The following is a 21,498-nucleotide window of genomic DNA, read 5'->3' on the forward strand; positions in this document are numbered from 1 at the left end:
CAGGCCTGGATTCCTTTCCCTCAACAGGCTCGGGCTGTATTCTCGGTTGAACATCCTATTTTCCCAAATATTCATATTGTTGAGTAGCAGAGCTCCTGTCAAATGAGAGCCAGGGACAGAAGGCAGGTGTGTTTGGAGAGCTTACAGCCAGATTCTGATCTTAGTGGCACACGTGTAAATCCAGAGCAACCCCACTGACGTCAATGGAATCAGGGCTGGATTCTTATCTCGGTGACCCCCGCCCAGGATATTTCTGGAACTACCCCACTGACGTCAATGGAGTCAGGGCTGGATTCTGATCTCAGTGAACACTGTGGAGGAAGAGAGGAGCAGCAGAGCCTTTTGAAAGGAGGACAGAAGGAAAATGAGAATTGCCGGCTCTTTGAATAACCAGGGAAAGATTAGGGCAGGAGTGCTACTGTGCAAAGCTGTGGCCTTGCATATGGCTGGACACATTAAGCCTCATCTAAGCATCCTGTTTCACCTTCACACACTCCAGGAGGGGCCAGGTTGGTTAACTTTCCCCTCCATCCGGCTAACAAAGGGGTGAATTCTTCCCTACACAAACCACAGCCACTCTGGGGATAGCATGTAATTTAGGCTAAGGAGAAAAACAGAACAAGGAGAAACAAAAGTAAAGTCTCTGTAATAGAAAGTGAGGGAGAGGTCAGTGTGTGTGTGTATGTGTGTGTGCGCCCGTGTGAGAGAGAGAGAGAGAGAGAGAGACACTCTGTACTGTAACTGAAACACAACATGGCAGCTCTCGATCTTTACAGCATGAGAAAACTCTGTAGAAAATAAACAGTCAGGCCAGATTCTGACCTCACTTATATGAGTGTAAAAGTGGCCCTTTTTGATTTCAGTTCATTGCACACAAATTTATACTGTAGTAAATGAGATCTGAATCTAGCCTTGACTCCATTGGCTTCAGGGGGGCCACTCTGGATTGACAGTGGAGTCACTGAAAAAGGAATCTGGCTTTGATTCATTCGACTTTGTGGAGTCAGTCTGGATTGACACCAGTGTAGCTAAGACACGTTTGGTCCACAGATTTCAGAACTCCATTAATTCCTTCTCTTTTCCCTTCCAGGATTGCGATCGCTCGATGGAGGCCTTTACCCTTCTTTCCTCGTGAGAGCAGGAGGTGGGTTGTGCTGATGATAGCTCTGTGCTGGGAAGGTATTTCTGAAAACTTTCAGATTTTATTGCATGTCCCATTCCACTTTTCCTTACTGTAACCGGCCAACATGAGAGGCTCCCATAACAAACACACACATTCAGCCACATTCAGAGCTCAAATACATGAATATAAATCCAGAGTGACTTCCTGAAGTTAATAGAGGTAAGGACAGATTTACACCACAGCAACTGTGATCAGTATCTGGCCATCATATCACTGATTTTACTGGATATTCCAGGCTCACTGAGATTGGAACCTGGCACTGTTTCCACTGGTGTTAGTTGGGTCACTCTGAATTTACATGAGGGTCACTGAGATTAGAATCCAGCCCTGACTCCATTCATGTCGGGGTTTGCTCCTGATTTTCATGTTGTCTTAGAAATCAGGTATTGGCTCACATTACTTTTTTGCCCTGATTCTGAGAAAAGTCTCCATAATAGAAAGTGAGGGAGTGCAGTGTGTGTGTGTGTGAGTGATCCACTGTGTCACATTCTGCTCTGGAACTTGAACACAAAATGGCAGCTCTCGACCTTTACAGCATGAGAAACCTCTGTGGAAAATAAACAGTCGGGCCAGATTCTGACCTCACTTATAGGAGTGTAAATGTGGCCCTATTTGATTTCAGTTCAGTCCACCCAAATTTATACTGTAGTAGATGAGAGCTGAATCTAGCCCTGACTCCATTGGCTTCAGTGGCAGAGCCGCCTAGAGGATTCAGGGGGCCTGGGGTCTTCGCACTTTTGCGGCAGGTCCCAGAGCGAAAGGACCCCCCCGCTGCGGGTCTTCGGGCAGGACTTGCCGGTACTCCAGAGTCCTGTGGAGGGAGAGGGGCCTCATCCAGAAAAGGCGTGGCCTCTATCGGAAGAGGTGGGGCCTTTAAATCCCCAGGCTTTTAAATCAGGATTTAAAGGGCTCGGGGATTCAGCTGAAGCTAGGAGATGGACCCTTTAAATCACCACCGGAGCTACCAGCTGCAGAGGCGGCTGGGAGCCCGGGGTTTGGGCAGGGGCGAAAGTAATTTACATTTCTTACCCATATGGTCCAATCGCAAGCAACCCACCTCTCCTACATACTTCATGGGTCCCCCCCACTGCATGACATAGATAGAGAAAATAAAGCTACTATTACTACTACCAGTCCTGTCTGTAATAAAACTTTACTATTGGAATAAGCCTGAAAAAGTGAAAACTCACTGTCACCTTTTTCTCCGTGTCTTCCCTCCTCCTCCAGCCAGGCTGCGGACACTAGGCTCCATGCTTTCTCCCTGCCTGGCACTGAGCAGCAGCTGCAGGGGCTTCCCTCTAGCTTGCAGCAGGGAGACTGGCTGAGGGAGGGAGAAGCCTGCCTCCTGCATAAGAACAGTTTAAACTCAGCTATTCCCTGCATGGTTCAGTAACATTTCAAAGAGGATCTGCAAGCAGTTTGGACATCACAACCATGATCCTCTGCTGGGAAGGGAATGGGATAGATTTGAACTTGGAAATGGTTCCTGATTTTGATTGTGTTTTTTTGCGTATAGGAGATCCCCTCATCCCGGGGGCAGAAAAGAACTGCCCCTGCCATGGTCACACACACCCTCCCCCACCCCCAACAACAACTGGGAGTGAAATTAACAAGGATGCCAGAAACAGCTTCTAACCCTGGGGGCTGAACTGCGCAGGGAACAGCTGAGTTTAAACTGTTCTTATGCAGGCAGCAGCAGCAGGCATCTCAGCTAGTCTCCCTACTGCAAGCTAGAGCCTAGAGGAGAACCCCTGCTGGGGCGGGGGTTGTGGGGAGGATGAATGCAGAGCCTTGTCTGCAGCCTGGCTGGAGGAGGAGGAGGGAAGAGCCGAGAAACCAATGTGACAGTGAGTTTTCCCCTTCCACCTGCTTTTATTAGCTCTGGATTTAAGCTGTGCAGCCAAATGCTTGTATTTGTGGTGTATATTAGTATTGGAGAGATCCCCTCATCCCGGGGGCAGACAAGGACTGCCCCTGCCATGGTCAAACACACCCTCCCCACTCCCCCAGCTACTGTGAGTGAAATTAACAAGGATGCCAGAAACCACTCCTAACCCCCAGGGCTGAATCACTCAGGGAACAGCTGAGTTTAAACTATTCTTATGCAGGGGGCAGGCTTCTCCCTCCCTTAGGCAGTCTCCTTTTCTTATCGGTCCTCCTCCGTACTGGCCTGTACCTGCTTACTTTCACCTCTGTCTTTGGGACACTTTGGAGGTGGGTCCCGGAGCAGAAGGACACCCCCCGCCCCTGCCAAATTGCCGCTGAAGACCCGGAGCGGAAGAAGCTCCGGGGGCCCGGGCCCCACGAGAATTTTCCGGGGCCCCCAGAGTGAGAGAAGGACCCCACACCAGGGCCCCTCGAAAAACTCTCGTGGGGGCCCCTGTGGGGCCCGGGGCCTGGAGCAAATTGCCCCACTTGCCCCCCCCTCTGGGCAGCCCTGTTCAGTGGGGCCACTCTGGATTTACACTGGAGTCACTGAAAAAGGAATCTGGCTTTGTGGAATCACTCCGGATTGACAACAGAGTGTCTGACACCTGAGTTTGGCCCACAGATTTCAGAACTCCATTAATTTCTTTTCTTTTCCTTTCCTTACAGAATCGTCAACACCACAGTTAAGCGAATACGATGATGAAGAGCCACCAGGAGGTGGGTTCTGCAGATGATAGCTCTGGTCTGGGAAGATATTTCAGAAAACTTTCAGATTTTACTGCATGCCCTGTTCTGCTTTTTCTTACTGAAAACGGCCAATATGAGTGATTTGCATAACAAATAAACACCGTCAGCCACATTCGGAGCTCCAGTGTTAATCCGGAGTGACTTCCAGAAGTTAATGGCATTATGGACAGATTTACACCACAGTGACAGTGATCAGATTCTGATCATCATACCACTGATTTTTACAGGGGTCACTCTGGATATACCAGGCTCACTGAGATTGGAACTTGGCACTGTTTCCACTGGTGTCAGTCGGGTCACTCTGAATTTACACGAGGGTCACTGAGATTAGAATCCAGCCCTGACTCCATTCATGTTGGGGTTTGCTCCTGATTTTCTTGTCTCGGAAATCAGATATTGTCTCTCATTACTTTTGTGCCCTGATTCTGAGTAAAGTCTCCATAATAGGAAGTGAGGGAGAGCGCAGTGTATGTGTGCGTGACCCACTCTGTCACATTCTGCTCTGGAACTCAAACACAAAATGGCAGCTCTCGACCTTCACAGTATGAGAAACCTCTGTGGAAAATAAACAGTTGGCCCAGATTCTGACCTCACTTATACGAGTGTAAAAGTGGCCCTTTTTGATTTCAGTTCATTGCACCCAAATTTATACTGTAGTAAATGAGATCTGAATCTAGCCTTGACTCCATTGGCTTCAGGGGGGCCACTCTGGATTTACAGTGGAGTCACTGAAAAAGGAATCTGGCTTTGAGTCATTCGACTTTGTGGAGTCAGTCCGGATTGACACCAGTGTGACTGAGACCTGAGTTTAGCCAGAGATTTTAAAACTCCATTAATTTCTTCTTTTTCCTTCCAGCATTGCCAGCACCACGACAATATCATTTTAGAAGAAGACGCCTAAAGCGACACAGAGGTGGGTTCTGCTGCTGATAGCTCTGCTCTGGGAAGACATTTCTGAAAACTTTCAGATTTTACTGCATGTCCCGTTCTGCTTTTCCTTACTGTAACCGGCCAACATGAGAGGCTCCCATAACAGACACGCACCTTCAGCCGCATTCAGTCAAGTACACCAGTGTAAATCAACCACAGTAGCGAAGCTGTGGTGGCAAGGCATTCAGGAGGAGCTGGCAGTCTGAGTATATGAGGCACAACTCAAGGTAGCTGTGCCTAAGATCTCAGTGGTGTTTTGGACACCAAAATTGGAGTAACTGAGGAACAGCCCAGGGTGCCTGTGGCCCAAGATCCCAACTGATACTGGAGTCCAAACCTAGAAAACATGCTAACTAGATGAGTATGCCTACCCACGCTACAATCATGCCTTCGCTGTGCAGTGAAGACGCACACTATGTATCTGTGCAGTGCCCAGCACAAGGGGGTTCTGACTTCAGCTGAAGGGTCTCCAGGTGTTACTGTAGTATAAATAATGAGTCAAATCCGCTGACGATTGCAGCACTCTCTCTCTGCTCCTCTGTGGACAAAGGAGGACGCATGCTAGAAACTGCATTAATGAGAAAAAGAGGCACCAAAACCCGTCGCCAAAGTCCATGATGTTGGAATTCGTAAGCGAGTGATATTGCACGGCCTGAACAAGGTAACCTAGGCAGTGTCTATCCTAGGCAAATGCAGGCTCCAGAACCCCATGGACACTGCTTCCGCAGGGATAGCCATTGTATACATGGGGCTCATTGCCTAGAGACCTCACCCGAGATGCGGGCTCCATTGTGCTAGGCACTGCCTGTACACAGAGTAATGCCTCGGCCACGCTACAGCCGCTACAGCGGCACAGCCATGGTCTTGCAGCTGCGCTGCTCGAGCACCAGAGTGTAGCCACTGCCTGCATCGACAGAAAGGTGAAAGGTGGTAGCTAGTTCGACGGAAGAACTCTTCCATTGACCTAGCTGCGACTCCACTAGGGGTTAGGTTGTCCTAACTCTGACACTCAGGACATGACACATTTCATAGCCCCAAGCTACATAGTTAGGTTGATCTAATATTTAAGTGAAGACCTATTCCTGCCCCGAAGAGCGTACAGTGTAAACTGGCCACATGGACAAAGGAAGGATTATCCTCTCCATGTTACAGACACAGCCAGGTGAAGTGATTTGCCCCCAGGGGCTCTAAGGAAGAGCTGGAAATTGAGCCCAGGGCTCCTAAATTAACTAACTTTCTACATCCCACGAGGGGTTTGAAATGTAACTTGCCCCCATAGCTGGTTGAATAGCAGAGCCTGGGGAGAGAATCAACCCGTTTTAGTGCTCCCCTGCTCAGATCCATGCTAGCGTCAGTTTCATTAGATCCCCTGGCTGGGACTGTGAAGACACCACGGTGGCCATTTCGGGGGAGAGAGAGAGAGAGAGAGAGACACACACACACATCTGACTTCTGAGTGTCAGCGCCCCAGGCCGGGAATGTCTGTCTAGCACTGCTTCCTCTCCACAGTGAAGGTGACAATTGGGGTTCCCATTAGAAGGCTGATTTTATTAGTTGTTCTCTGCCCCTATGGTGCATTTAGAATCACTCAGTGGGGGAAATAGTCTTATGTGTAGCATAATATCACAGACATGATCATCTCCTTTTCCCATTACACACATGCTGACTTTGTGTGTTCACACACGCACCTGCTGCTGTGAGCGAGATGTTCTGAGTATTCACACACGGCCTCTCTACCGCATTATCTGAGCAAGTCACAATCTCTGTGTGTGGGTCTAGCAGCCCCTGCTGAGCACGGCTCTGTGCTGTAGCAGAGCATTGAGCCTGGTTCTTCCAATGCTGCAGCTAGTGCTCCAAACCACTAGCCCCTCCTTCCTACCTCAGAGCCTCTCTGTTCAGTCAGAGCGAGTGTCCGTGCAGTGCCCTGTGTGCACAACTGTCCTGCTCTGCGTGAGTGACCACAGGCATGGGAACTAGCGGTGTGGGGGTGCTCCAGCTTCCCCAGTTTTCACACGGGGCTCTGCTCTCGGCCCTGCATGAGAAGTCCCAGCTGCTGGACCCGCCCAGACCCCCCGCTGTGGCTCCAGCCTCAGCCCCCTTACTCCTATCTGGGTAAATCTAAATTTCCATGGGGTACTGACCAGGCACCACAAAGTGAAGATGGAAAGGAATCAAAACTCAGGCCTGGATTCCTTTCTCACAAGAGACTTGGGTGTATTCTCAGTTGAACATCCTTTTTTTTCCAAAACATCATATTGTTGAGTAGCAGAGCTCCTGCCAAATGAGAGCCAGGGACAGAGGGCAGGTGTGTTTGGAGAGCTTAGGGCCAGATTCTGATCTTGCTGACACACGTGTAAATCTGGAACTACCCCACTGACATCAATGTAGTCAGGGCTGGATTCTGATCTCAGTCACCCCTGTGTAAATCTGGAACTACCCCACTGACGTCAATGGAGTCAGGGCTGGATTCTGATCTTGGTGACCATTGTGGAGGAAGAGAGGAACAGCAGAGCCTTTTGAAAGGAGGACAGAAGGAGGCTGCAAGGGGGGGGGGGGGGACTCCTGATTCATACTGAGAAAGCAGGGAAATTGGCTAGTTATCTTAGGGTGCATGTATACAAACGCAATAAGCCCGGGAAACAAGCAGGAAGAATTGGAAGAACTATGATGGCACAGTCGAAGAACTATGATGTGATTGAAATAACAGAGACTTGGTGGGGTAGCTCACATGACTGGAGCACTGTCATGGATGGGTATGAATTGTTCAGGAAGGAAAGGTGCAGGAGTTGCTCTGTATGTAAGAGAGCAGTATGATTGCTCAGAACTCTGGTATGAAACTGGAGAAAAGCCCATTGAGAGTCTTTGGGTTAAGTTTAGAAGCGAGAGGAACAAGGGTGATAGCGTGGTGGGCGTGTGCTATAGACCACAGGACCAGGAGGATGAGGTAGATGAGGATTTCTTAAGACAATTAAGTAAATTTCCAGAACACAGGCCGTGGTTCTAATGGGGGACTTCAATCACCCTGCCATCTGCTGGGAGAGCAATACAGCAGTGCACAGACAATCCAGGAAGTTTTTGGAGAGTGTTAAGGACAACTTCCTGGTGCAACTACTGGCGGAACCAACCAGGGGCTATTTTCCTCTTGATCTGCTGCTCACAAACAGGGAAGAATTGGTAGGGGAAGTAGAAGTGGGTGGCAACCTAGGCAGCAGTGACCATGAGATAGTTAAGTTCAGGATCCTCACAAAAGGAAGAAAGGAGAGTAGCAAAATACGGACCTTGGACTTCAGAAAAGCAGACTTTGACTCCCTTAGGGAACTGATGGGCAGGATCCACTCGGAGGCTAATATGAGGGGGAGTCCAGGAGAGCTGACTGTATTTTAAAGAAGCCTTATTGAGGGTGCAGAAACAAACCATCTCAATGTGCAGAAAGAATAGCAAATATGGCTGGCGACCAGCTTGGCTTAACTGTGAAATCTTTGGTGAGTTTAAACACAAAAAGGAAGCTTACAAGAAGTGGAATCTTGGGCAGATGACTAGGGAGGAGTATAAAGATATTGCTCAAACATGTAGGGGTGTAATCAGGAAGGCCAAAATACATCTGGAGTTGCAGACAGCTAGCAAGGAATGTGAAGGGTAACAAGAAGGGTTTCTACAGGTATGTTAGCAACAAGAAAAAGGTCAGGGAACATGTGGAACTCTTACTGAATGGGGGAGGCAACCTAGTGCCAGATGATGTGGGAAAAAGCTGAAGTACTCAATGCTTTTTTTTGCCTTGTTATTCACAGACACGGACAGTTCCCAGGCTGCTGCACTGGAAGAATCAGGAGGAGGAGAAGGTGAGCAGCCCTCTGTGGTGAAAGAACAGGTTAAGGACTATTTAGAAAAGCTGGACATGCACAAGTCCATGGGTCCAGATCTAATGCATCCGAGGGTGCTGAGAGAGTTGGCTGATGTGATTGCAGAGCCATTGGTCTTTCCACACCAAGAGTGGAATGCACAGGTGCAATACATCTCGAAGAACAACAGTTACAAAAGGTCAACCTTTTTTTTTCTTGTCTACAAAATAATTGACAGTGCTCAGGCTGCCAGTGTCCTTTGACCACTGCCCACCGAGCTGACCAGGATTGTCTCCTTGTTCTCCCCTATCTGTACCTGTTGCTCCTGTCTTCTACTCAGCTTGTCAGCTAGTTGGGGTGGGGACTGCCTTTTTATTCTCAGCATTGTGAAGTGTTCACTCCATTCAGGGTCTAAGTTCTCCAGGGAGAGCACCACAATTTCACGAGGAAGTCTCCTTTCCCTTCATGCTTTCTCCCATGCTGCCTCTCAGGCTTGGGAGGAGCTCCCATAAACATCTGCAAACCTATCTTGTTATTGTTGGTAAGGACGCATGGCCGTCCCTCCTTGTCAATTTCTGAGGCAGGCTATGCCTCATTGCAGTCATACCCCTGTCGTGGCACGCACTCAGAGGGGAATTAGCTGTCTGTAAAGCTGAGGCTGCCCAAGGTGGGCCAGGAAGCAACGAGCCTAGGCGCCAGGCCCTCAGGCAAGGTGGGGCAGAAACAGTCAGTTGGCTTTGGCCTGCAGTCAGGGCAGAGCAGCAACAAACAGGTGTCCTGGCTTTGGTGGACTGCCAACAAACACAGGCCTTGCAGCCTAGAGTGGGGAGGCTGCCACCCCAGGGTTAGGGTGACAGGGGGTAGGGGGACCCGGGCCCACCCTATTCCACCGGATGCCAGCCCAGGGCCCTAACAGTGGCAGAGTGCTCCACCACTGGGTCAGCAGGGATCCACCTGCAACATGCTGACCTAGTATCAGGCCAAAGCCCAACCAGACTGTCATCTAGTTCCCCTGGGCTTCTTCCTACTTTCCCCTTGATGGGTACCTCCATTCTGCGAGTGTGCTCCGTCTCCCTGTGACAGGTGGCCAGCGGCAGTGCCAGCAGTTCCTCTGTGTCTCGGTTGACCAGCAGCTCTGGCAAGTCCTTGGTACAGCTGGGGTCCTTTTCAGGCTCCAGCACCAAGTGGGATGCGTCCGTCTCCCTCAGTGGCTCCTCAGTTTTCGACTATCCTCCTTTAATATGTGTCAAGCTGGGCACCCTAGAAATGGGAAGCATGTTGTGGACATCACTGGTCACTATGGGAAATCTTGTTCTTCAACTGAATTGCTGTGTGTTTATTAATAATTCCTTCCTCCCACTCTCAGAAATCACCAGTGAGAAGGTGCAACCTCTTTCCACGGCTCCCACAGCGGAAGGAGCCACAGGTGAGCAAGACTGACCTTACCAGGGGTGGGAGGAGTATTGATGACATCTCACAGGGGGTTGTATGGAGGCCAGTGCTCTATCCCTTCCGATTGACCTTACAGCCCTGATCACGTCCATTCTCTAGTCAAGATCCCTTCACTGACTCCCATTTGCCATCTGTATCGTACTCAAGGCCTTGATTCCGCAAAGCACTTATGCACATCTTTAGCATTAAGCACATGAGCAGCCGCATTCTCTTAAAGTTAAACCCAGGCTTAAGTGTTTTGCTTAGTCAGAGCCCAAATCACCTTCCAAGTTCTGCTCTGGTCACCATTCCCCCTCCCGCTGCTCCACACAAACTATGTGACTCTTAGGGCTGGTCAGAAATTTTCCATCAAAGCTGATTTTCAATATAAAATTGGGTTTTTTATTTATATGATATAATAATAATTAATATTGCAAAAAGTGTCTGTTTCCTGTGGAAATGTTTGTTTTTTCATAAAAAAATCATAATGCCTGAAAACAGAAAAGTTTTGGGGTTTGGCCAATAACTGAAACATTTCATCGAAAAACTGTAATATTTTGATTCTGAAATGCCACTGCTTGGCCTCATGGGAAATGTAGTTTGGGTGTAATTTTTCGCATTAGAAACTCCAGCCCTGTTTACATTGCAAGATGCTGTGGTGACTGGAGAACTAATGAAATGACGGCATGTAACGAGATGCCATAGCGATGGGCGTGGTATTAGAATAGACTAGAACAGGTTTGTAATTTGGTAAGTGAAAGAGAAGCGGCTGGAGTATGAACAGGCTTTTATAGACCTAGAGAAGGCAGACAATACAATGGACAGAAGGATGCTCACACCAGTGCTGTGGAAATAGGGAGCATCCAAGGACCTAATAACACTGGTGAATACCCTATATAGATCCCCTAGAACAGTGATCTGAGCATGCTTTGGAATAACAAGCTCGTTCGAAGCATAGCGTGGCTGTATAAGGGGTTGTCCCTCAGTCCACTGCTGGTGGACTACATCAGCAGGAAGATTTCAGTGGGGAAAAAACAAGAAGCTGCCATAGGGAGATGACATACCAGTAAGATGTGGAGGAAATCGTAAACCAGAGGTATGACCAGCTAAGATGTTATGGGATGAAAATAAGCATGACTACGGCTGAGGTCATGTGGATTGATACAGATGCCAAAGGGAAGCTGGATATGGAGATTAATGGAATGAGACTAAACCAGACTGATCAGTTCAAGTATCTTGGTGACTGGGTCACAAAAGATGATAAGACTGAACATGAGATGCAGCTGAGAGTGGGGAGTGCTGGAAGAGTGCGAAATAACACATCAGTTGTTGTGTCTGGCAAACGTACACCACTGAGACAAAAAGCCCAGCTGTACAGAACAGCGATGTGCCCCGCAATGCTGCAGAAGAATAGCCAGTAAAGAGACGGCAGGTTCAATGCCTACAGGGGTTGACGTTGAGATGTCTTTTTGCAAGAGTAAAAAGAGGTCTACGAAGAGACAGATTTTGAAATGAAGTGAAAGTCTGACGTGGCAGACAAAATGCAGAAGCACAACTTCACTGGTTCGGACACACACAAAGGATAAAGAGGACCTAGTGAAGCTAACAACCAGGAGAAGATTCTTTTAGAATTCTTTGAGGGTGTCTGCAAACAAGGACAAGGATGATCCAGTGGATACAGTGTATTTAGATTTTCAGAAAGCCTTTGACAAGGTCCCTCACCAAAGGCTCATAAGCAAAGTAAGCTGTCACGGGATAAGAGGGAAAGTCCTCTCATTGATCAGTAACACGTTAAAAGATAGGAAACAAAGGGTAGGAATGAAGGTCAGTTTTCACAGCGGAGAGAGTTAAATACCAGGGTCCCACAAGGATCTGTACTGGGACCAGTGCTGTTCAATATATTCGTAAATGATCTGGAAAAAGGGGTAAACAGTGAGGTGGCAGAGTTTGCAGACAATAGAAAATTACTCATGATAGTAGTCAGCTTTGGACTTAACTAAGAGTTACAAAGGGAAGTCACTAAACTGGGTGATTGGGCAACAAAATGAAAGATGATATTCAGTGTTGATAAATGCAAAATATTGCACCTTCGAAAACACAATCCAAACTAGAGTTACAAAACGATGGGGTCTCAATTAGCTGTTACCATTCAAGGAAAAGATTTTGGAGTCATTGTGGATAATTTTCTGAAAACGTCCACTCAATGAGCAGCGGCAGTCAAAAAAGCGAACAGAACGTTACGAACCATTGGGAAAGGGGTAGATAATAAGACAGAAAATATCACAATGCCACTAAATAAATCCATGGTGTGCCCACACCTTGAGTATTGCACGCAGTTCAGTTGCCCCATCTCAAAACATAGATATGTGAATTGGAAAAAGTACAGAGAAGGACAACACATATGATTAGCGGTATGGAACAGCTTTCATATGAGGAGAGATTTATATGATGGGGCCTGTTCAGCTTAGAAAATCAACAACTAAGGGAGGATAGGACAGAGGTCTGTGAAATCATGAGTGGTGAGGAGAAAGTGAATAGGCTAGTGTTATTTACCCCTTCACATAATACAGGAACCAGGGACCGCTCAATGACATTAATAGGCAGCAGGTTTTAAACAAACAAAAAGAAGTACTCCTTCACACAACATACAGTGAACTGGTGGAACTCATTGCCAGGGGATGTTGTGAAGGCCAAAAGTATAACTGGATTCAAAAAAAGAATAAAATAAGTTAATGGAGGATAGGTCCATCAATGGCTATTAACCAAGATAGTCGGGGACACAACCCCATGCTCTGGGTTTCCCTAAACCTTTGACTACCAGAAACTGGGACTGAACAATGGGGGATGGATCACTTGATAATTGCTCTGTTCTGTTCATTGCCTCTGAAGCACCTGGCATTGGCCACTGTTGGAAGACAGGGTATTGGGCTAAATGCACCATTGGTGTGACCCAATATGACCATTCTTATGAAAGAGAAGCTGAGAAAGTAATGGATCGATTTAATCAAAGAAGGTGGATGTTAGTGTTGCCTTGAACAGACAAAGCTGGTGGATGCTTGCATGACTTGACTCCAGATGATGGATAGAATAGACTAGAATGAAGGTAGGAATAGATTAGAATAGAACCACAAGAATCAAGTCAGCATTTGATAGAGGAAGAAATTTTCAGACTGTTTGAAATAGTTTGTTTGACTGTTTTTCTTAATCCTCATTTAACTGCAGTGCCTAATAAACAGTTGACAGAAAGCAAGTCTGTATTAAAGATTCAAACACGTGTGCTCACAGCACACATTCACTAAGATTGCCACATTTTACAAGCACAAAGAATGATTGCATGAGAGAAAAAAAAGTTACACTTGGGATGTGTTAGATGAAATATTTTCCCCTGTAGGAGGAGTAGAGGTGAACATCAGAGAAGATTCCACAGCAGGTCAAGGAAGAAAGGACAAATGCAAATTATGTCCAACAGAGGAGGTATCTGTCCATCTCCCTCCCTAGGTTCATCCAAATCCATCCATCCCTAACCTCTGTCTGTCCATCCATCCATCCATGTCTCCCTCTATATAATCCCCACAGTCCTTCTGGCCGTGCTGCTAATCACCTGCTCCCCCAAACTAGGATCTCTTGGTCACCTGGGGAATACCCCATGGGAATGACTGAGCGTGAAGCTAGAATCCAGCTGATCATGGAGTCCCCTGTGCCAGCCATGCTGCCAGGGTCCCAGGCCACGGAAACAGCTCCAAGCTCCTGGCCACAGCTGCCCAGGTTACCTCCTCATAAGTGCTGTGCAAGGGGAGATCCCCAGTGGAGCCGCCTTAACGCCTGTTCCTGTGTTTTAGGATCCTCCACAAGAAATGATCCCAGAGATTGTCCAGGGCCCAGATGGGAACCAGGAGACATACAGGTGAGAGCTGGGAGTTCAGTGTCACCCCCTCTGCAGGAGCCTGTGTCTGGGAGCGCAGGCCAGCTCCTAGTGCACTGAGTGTGCAGTGTCCCGTGGGGAAGGGCTCCATGTAACAAATACAATTACTACAATAGACTCAGCAAAGCACTACTGAGTGTGTGGATGAGGCTGCTCCTCCACTGGAGAGGACCTCTCTAGTTTAGAGGGACGGCAAGTTTGGTTCATAGTGCCAGCCCATAACACAGGGCTGTAACCCCCTGCAGACTGTGCCAGGGTGGGGACGAGAGCCTCCCTTTGTTACATGAGGGAGCTGTGAATTCTCTCACTGACTGTGGGAGGGGAGTGAGGTCTAGCAGCTTAGAGTGGTAGGGCAACAGTCAGGACACCGGGGTTCAATCCCTGGCTCTGGGAGAGCAGTGGGGGCTAGTGGTCAGAGCTGGAGGACATGAGTTCTAGGTGACATCGACAGCTCTAACACTGATTAGCCGTGTGGCCTTGGTGACAAGTCATTTCCCCCTTCTCTGCCTCAGTTTCCCCATCTGTGAAATGGGGGTAATGTTACTTACCCAGTGGGATTTATGTTGCTTAATTCATGATCACATGTAAAGCCCATAAGTCCTTTGATGGTGGGTGCTAGGCAGGGGAGAGGGGTGTTACTAATTTCACCTATTTCCCTTTCAATTAGAAAGTCTGGGATAAATAGAAGTGATGCCACCTGTTTTGAGTGAGATCAGGAGCTGGGAGGGTCCATCTAGCACTGTTTAACCTTGCTCTTCCCTCTCCCGTTCTCCCCGTGCCATGCAGGGTTCACCTCCCCAGGGCAGGCTCGTTCCGTTGCTCTGAAACCGAATTGGGATTTGAGGTGAGTGCAGCCGTGACCGTCCAATACAGATACGACTCCTGGGATCAGCATCTGAGAGAATGGAGCACCCCTGAATGGTTGGTGATTGGCCCTTTGTTCAACATCCAGGCAGAACCGGCCACGGCCGTGGCAGCCGTTCACCTCCCGCACGTCCTGTGCCTGGCAGGTACAGTAGCTAAGGGCTTGGCTACACTTGCAGATGTGCAGCGCTGGGAGTTACAGCTGTGTTTGTGCAGCTGTATAGGGAAAGTGCTGGTGTGTGGCCACACTCACAGCTACCAGCGCTGCAGTGTGGCCACATTTGCAGCATTTGCAGCGCTGTTGGGAGTGGTGCATTATGGGCAGCTATCCCAGCGTTCAAGTGGCAGCAACATGCTTTTCAAAAGAGGGGGGTGGGGTGGAGTGTGACAGGGAGCGGGGCAGAGAGAGAGTGGATTTTTGGAGCTGACACTGTGTCAGCTCCCTGCCTTGCGAAATTTGACCATTTCCCCCACCCCTCATTCACTCTTAACTGCAAATAGCCTGCAGACAAGATAAGAAGCTGCTCCAACGGACTCTCTTTCTCCCCCCCCCCCCCCGCTGTTTCTCTCCTCAAGCAAACACTAGCTGTAGACATTCATCCCCCTGCCCGCCTCATTCACAGCAAACAGGAGCTGTGTTTGTTTTTTAGATAAGCAGCTCCCAGAGCCCCGAGTTCTCAACAAAACAAAGAGAGGCATCATAACAAAACAAAGAGAGTAATTTAGTTAAAAGCATTCCGTGATATCTCCTAATACCCTGGAGGCCAATAACAGCGCTGGTGCGTGGCCACACTTGACGAGCAGCGCTGCATCACCAGCGCTGCACTCGTTATTCCCCAAGCAGACCAGGTGTACAGCCAGCGCTGCAGCCAGGGAGTTGCAGCGCTGGATGTGCCTTGCAGGTGTGGACAGTTACTAAGTTGCAGCGCTGTAAAGCCTCCACCAGCGCTGCAACTCTCCAGTGTAGCCAAGCCCTAAGAGCTATAAATGGCTTCCACTCCATGACTGAGCGCACGGAGCTTGGGACCCCACTGTCACCACTACGTGTGCTGCAGGCAGCTTATTTATTGATTTTTAGTGTGGTAGCACCCAGAGCTCCTGGTCGGGATCAGGGCCCTGTGGTGCTGGGTGCTGAACAAAAACACAGTCCTTGCGGACACGATCACTAAATCAGCCTGTCCAGTTAACCTTGTGTTGAGGGACGTAGTTTGTATTTTTAATTAGGTCAGAGCAACAAAGTTAGTGCTCTCGGCCTGTCCCCGCAGCACACGACAAGCTGCCCATTGTGAACAGGATGGAGGTTTGATGGTCACTATTTTGTACTGAGGGCCTCTAGCGTGAGAATAACGAGCTGCCATGACTTGAGCTAATGAGGCAGGCTCTACCCTTGGACCTGTAGTTGACTCGTTCTCGTGGATGGGGCACGGAGGGGGCAGCATGACCTCCACTGACCAGTGGCTCTGTGTGCATGGAGTTAGGATGTACAGTGTGGCCAGTCTTGTTTCTGCCTGTCAGCTTGTGTCCGCCGTCCCTTGCTGTCAGTCTCCGAGGGAGGCCGCGCCTCTTTGCTGTCATGCACCTAGAACAGCAGGGGGGAGTTAGGTGTCTCTGGGGCTCAGACCCTCAGACAGGGCAGAGCAGGGAATAATCTATAAACCCAGGCCCTCAGCAGGGTGGGGCACCAAACAGCCTACGGGGCTCTCGCTCTCAGGCAAGGCAGAGCAAGTGGTCTAGGGGCTGTGGGAAGGATGAGCACCAAGCAATCTAGCATCCAAGCTCAGAGGACAGTAGACCAACACAGGCCTCCTGGCCTAAGGTGGCGAGGCTGCCACTCCAGGGGGTAAGGGGACCGGGACCCACCTGACTCCACCAGGTCCCAGGCTAGGGTCCTAACAGTGGCAGAGTGCTCTGCCACTCGGTCAGCAGGGATCTAGCTGCAACAAGCTGATATAGAGTCAGCCAGCCACGTAGCCGGACAATAGTCGGCTGCTCCTGGGCTAATTCCTACCCTTCCCGCAGGGTGTATCTGAATCCCGGGGTCATCCTCCATCTCCCCAGATGGCAATCCCAGCAGCTCCTCCGTGTCTGGCAGTTCTGGTCACTTGGGTGCATCCTAGGGACAGCAGAAGTCTTCTGAGGGCTCCAGCAGCTGGCTGGAAGCATCTGTTTCCCTCAGGGGCTACAGCCCAACTGAGCTACAAGGCCCATCTCTTATACCATCTGTTCCTGTCCCACCCTGGCGTGGTGGCTGAGGCCTTCCTGGTTACTTTCTTGCCTACTTTGCATGGCCAAGTTGTTCCCGCAGTTTGAAACTCTGTCCCTTACACTGCGGTCATGAGGTTTCAGAGTCAACATCTCCTTCAGGTGAATTGGGGCAGTTGGCACCTTTCCAGGGGCCAAGATTTTCAGAAATGTATGTCTAAAGTTAGATTCCTAATTCCATGTTTAGGCACCTAAATAAGTGGCTTCCTTTTCAAAGGGCTGAGCGCATTGACTTCCATGGGAGCCACATGTTTGGAAATCAGACTGCTGATTTAGGTTCCTTAAATTGAACTGGGGATGTGCTGTGTGGAACTGGGCATTGCCTGGCTTTTGTAAGTTTCTTAGTTCCTTATTGCAGAGAGGTGTTAACTGAAAATCTCCTAGTTTTCTAACATTCCCAACACCGGCTCCAAAGCCATGGGGAGAAGGTATCTGTGCTCTGTATCTGTATTGCTCCCTAAGAATATTTTTTGTAAATGAATAAATGTAAATATTGAAAGCGAAGGGAATCACAAGGTCAAAGGAAAAATTTCTGACACTGACCTTAACACCCAGTGTACTGCTATATACAAGTAAACCCCATTAGCCTCCTCTTTTCTGTTCAGCAGTTCTGTGTTATCCCCATTTTCCAGATGGAAGACTGAGGCTCAGAGGCCCAGCTATGTCCTGGATGTGGAAGAAATGTTTATCTGATTTTGGGTTTATTGCAGGACCATGAAAATGAATGTAATCTGAAGTTATCAACATTTTGTGATAACTTGAAAGTTGCATTTTTTTTATATTTTTGGAAGTGTACTGTTTTTGTCTTCCAGTCCCATCGCACTGGAAAGGATTTCATAGCGTTACATTGTAAAACTGTTGTCTTCAGATGAATGCTGTTTTATCCTGCAGCTGACACCAGCTAAGGGACTAGATGCCTTTATAAAATAAGACCTTTCCAAATATGTCATACTTAGTTTAAAAGGTTCTTAACAGGGGGCAGAGTTAAGGGTGATTGGCAGCTGGTAACTCCGACTGTCTCCAATTAATGGACTGTGTGGATGAACAGTGTGTTAAGGCTGGTATAAGGACTGTGTGTCACATTAGCTTGTGATTTCCGTGGATTTGTGTTTGGGTGGATTTGACGACTGTTTAATGGTGATACCCCTGTGAACGGCATGTAATCACAAGAATTCTCTGTATCCACTGACAGGGGGACAGGCTGACATTTCTCAGATGCGAATTGCCCATGTCACTGATGTGGGGATGACCCTGGAGGAGCCAACGGGGGTGAGGCCGTTCCACGCTGTGCTGGAGAACCCCAGCTTCTCCCTGTATGGAGTTATTTTTATCTGTTCGAGTTGCCTGCGAATTCCAGTCCACTCCCTGGTGCTGATCTACCAGGCAGTCCGGCTTGCAGACACAACCCTCCACCTCTACCTGATCCCCAGTGACCGCTCGCTAGAGAAGGTAAATGAGAACCTCGAACAGCACTGGGGGGAACCAGGCTCACCAGCCACCAGGGAGCAGAGAGGAAGGGAAATCTCAGGGCAGGGCTGGGGGGAGTTGTGAGAGAACTGAGCCCTCAGTGCTGGGTGAGGCAGGAGTACAATCAGGTGTAATAATCCTGCCGTGGAATGGTCACAGCCCGTCAGAGTGCAGGGCTCTGCACTGCTGCCATTCACCTCCTAAACCAACTCGGTGCCTTGGCCGTTTGGCCTCCTCATTCCTTCTCTTCCTCCCTGTTGGTTAGTTAAAGGATCTTTCTTCTGGTATTAATCCCTCCCTCAATATATGTGAGCCCCTGAGCATTCACTCCCCTGGAGTGTTTTTCTTTAACCCCTTTATATTCCCTCCATGAGCTTTTATATTCTGATTCTGTCTGTCAGCCTCCCACCCCCATTTCCAGTAGAAAGTTCTTCTTTCAGCCGTAGATTATTGAATGTAAACACACCAAAACAAAACACGGATAATGACGTGACTGTACAATGGGTCCCATATATCCCCCCGTACCTGTAAAATCACAGGTCGACTCAGCCAAGGCCCCGCTCCTGCATGTGCTTTATGCCTGTGAGGGGTGCCGTTGAAATCAATGGAGCTGCTAATGGCAGTAATGCTCAGCACGTGTGTAAGTGTTTAGCATGATTGGGGCCCCGGCTGCATGGAGACATAAGAAAATCCCACCTGGCCCACAGGTCTCTTTTCTCCTTTGCAGGAACTCAGTGTCATTCAATGGCAGTCGCCCTGCAGGGCAGGGGGCTCTCTAAGCTTCTGGGCCCATGTTTTTAAGGTATTTAGGAGTTGCTGCACTCAGGGATCTCAAGTCTAAGAATCTTGCTGTGGACAGGTCACAGCTCATCGCATTGAAAGGCGCCTTCCATGTCCTAAACCCAGAGCCGGCTCCAGGCACCCGCTGAGCAAGCAGGTGCTTGGGGCAGCCAAGGGGAAGGGGTGGCACGTCGGGCTCTTTGGTGACAATTTGGCGGTGGGTCCCTCAGTTCCTCTCACAGGGCAGGACCTGCCGCCGAACTGCCGCCAAAGAAGAAAGCAGCACGGTGGAGCTGCCGCCGATGGCGATCGCGGCTTTTTTTTTTTTTCTCCACTTGGGGCGGCAAAAACCCTGGAGCCGGCCCTGCCTAAACTAGCTCAGTGCTTTGGCCATTTTGGCTCCTTATTCACTCCCCCAGTTATCATTTGTTTCTTCCCCACCCCTCTGTTTACAGTCAATGGGTTTAAGGCTTCTTAGTCCCTAACTCCCTTTTGAAAATGAGTTAGGCTCCTAAATCAGCTAGGCATGGCTATGCTGAGCAGAGCAACGCCTAAATATTTTTACACACGTGGGCCTTGTGCTGGAGTCCCAGAGTTCAGTGCCGTGGGGTCTTGGGACCATTTTCCCTGGTGTGTTGATAAAAAGCCTCTTCTGTGTGAGGGCTGCCGTGCAATGAGAACTGGGGCTGCCTGCAGAGCTAATCAGAACATTTTTTTCTTTTGTCTTGGGGGAAATTTCGATTTGTTTGGCAAAAACAACAAAACCCCCAACAAAACCCAAACTTACAACAACTAAAAGTTTTTTTCCTTTTTTGGCAGCTGGAAAACGTGTGGCTGAAGAAAATTCAGTTTTCCGAATTTTTTTTTTTTTTTAAAGAAAGCAGACTTTCTTTTCGTGAAATTTTCATTTATTTGAAAACTGAATTTTGATGGAAACATTTCTACCAGCTCTGCTTCCAGCATCTCCAAAGCAACCAGACAGAAGCCTGGGGGGAGAGGAGTAGTGCGGGTAGGTGGGTGGGTGGGTGTAAAGGTGTTCACTTATGGAAGGTGGCGCCTCCTTGTGGCTACTCAGGGGATCAGCTCTGGCACCCTCTTCTGACGGTTACTCAAACTATGACCCCTCTCTCTCTCTTCATGACTCAAGATGCTCTCTCTTTGTTACTCAACCCTCTAGCCAGATCACTATATACCCATTTGTGGTAACCAAGCTTCTTCAGACCAGCTGTCCGGTTGGCTTCTCCAACGCACCTGTGCCACTCCATAGTGGCTGGGAGGAGAACCTGCGCCTGCCCTCTACTCCGGCTTCCAGCCCTGGGACCCTATAGCCAGCAGTCAATGTCTGCAGAGTCCTATCCCTTGCTGCTGTTTCCCTAGCCAGCCTCTTAGGCTTTCTTTCCCCCACAACTGACCCTTCTTCCAGAGCTAGAACCCTGGGGCTCATTCTCCCTCTTGGGTTTTTTCCCTCCCGTCCTCTCCGCTCCCAAAGAGCGACTGCAGGTTCTCTCCCTGCAGCTTCTTTCTGCTACAAACTTCCTGGCTGTATAAAACAACCTACTCCTGCCCAGCTGAGCTGCTTGTTCCTGGCTTCTTGTACCTGGCTCTCCCTCTAGGTGCAGCCAGGTACCCTAATCGGCCCCTCAGGCCCACATTAACCCCTTCAGGGCCTCTGTGGGGCAACATACCCCATCACAGGGGAAGGGACGGGTTGATGATGGTATCTTCCAGAACTGATGGTTCTTGAATTTTTTCAGGCAATCGGAAAACACGAGGAGAAGCGCCAGTCAGTTTCTGTGGACAAATCGCCTCAAACCAATGGGCCCCTGTACTTTGGCACTGATTATACGGTGTGCTGCTCTCCAGAGGCAGCGATAACACCCAAAGTAGGTGATATGACAAAGGCTGGGTCTTCACTAGAAATGCTGCAGTGGTGCTGCTGTAGCACTTCTGGGTAGATACTCACTGCAGTGTCAGGAGGTTACTTAATCCACCTCCCCGAGAAGTAGTAGCTATGTCGATGGAGGAATTCTTCTGTCAACCTATCTACCTAGCACTCCTATACCAGGAGTTAGGTCAGTTTAAATATGTTGCTTAGGCGGGTGGGATTTTTCACATCCCTGAGTGACATAGCTGGGTTGAGCTAA

At 49.0% G+C, this 21,498-nt stretch overlaps 1 protein-coding gene across 1 annotated transcript in view; it reads left to right on the forward strand.

The window, feature by feature from the left end:
* LOC120395008 (NACHT, LRR and PYD domains-containing protein 1-like) overlaps positions 1-21,498 on the forward strand; it is a 53,462-nt gene that overhangs the window by 23,402 nt on the left and 8,562 nt on the right. Inside the window, exons 9-18 of the mRNA XM_039519179.1 lie at positions 1,091-1,144; positions 3,779-3,829; positions 8,578-8,628; positions 9,712-9,777; positions 9,995-10,054; positions 13,451-13,533; positions 13,899-13,963; positions 14,768-14,991; positions 18,300-18,556; positions 21,109-21,237. Coding sequence (XP_039375113.1) covers positions 1,091-1,144; positions 3,779-3,829; positions 8,578-8,628; positions 9,712-9,777; positions 9,995-10,054; positions 13,451-13,533; positions 13,899-13,963; positions 14,768-14,991; positions 18,300-18,556; positions 21,109-21,237 — 1,040 coding nt within the window. The remainder of the gene's footprint in view (positions 1-1,090; positions 1,145-3,778; positions 3,830-8,577; positions 8,629-9,711; positions 9,778-9,994; positions 10,055-13,450; positions 13,534-13,898; positions 13,964-14,767; positions 14,992-18,299; positions 18,557-21,108; positions 21,238-21,498) is intronic.

This window comes from Mauremys reevesii, unplaced genomic scaffold (assembly GCF_016161935.1).
Source record: "Mauremys reevesii isolate NIE-2019 unplaced genomic scaffold, ASM1616193v1 Contig9, whole genome shotgun sequence".
NCBI lineage: Eukaryota > Metazoa > Chordata > Testudines > Geoemydidae > Mauremys > Mauremys reevesii.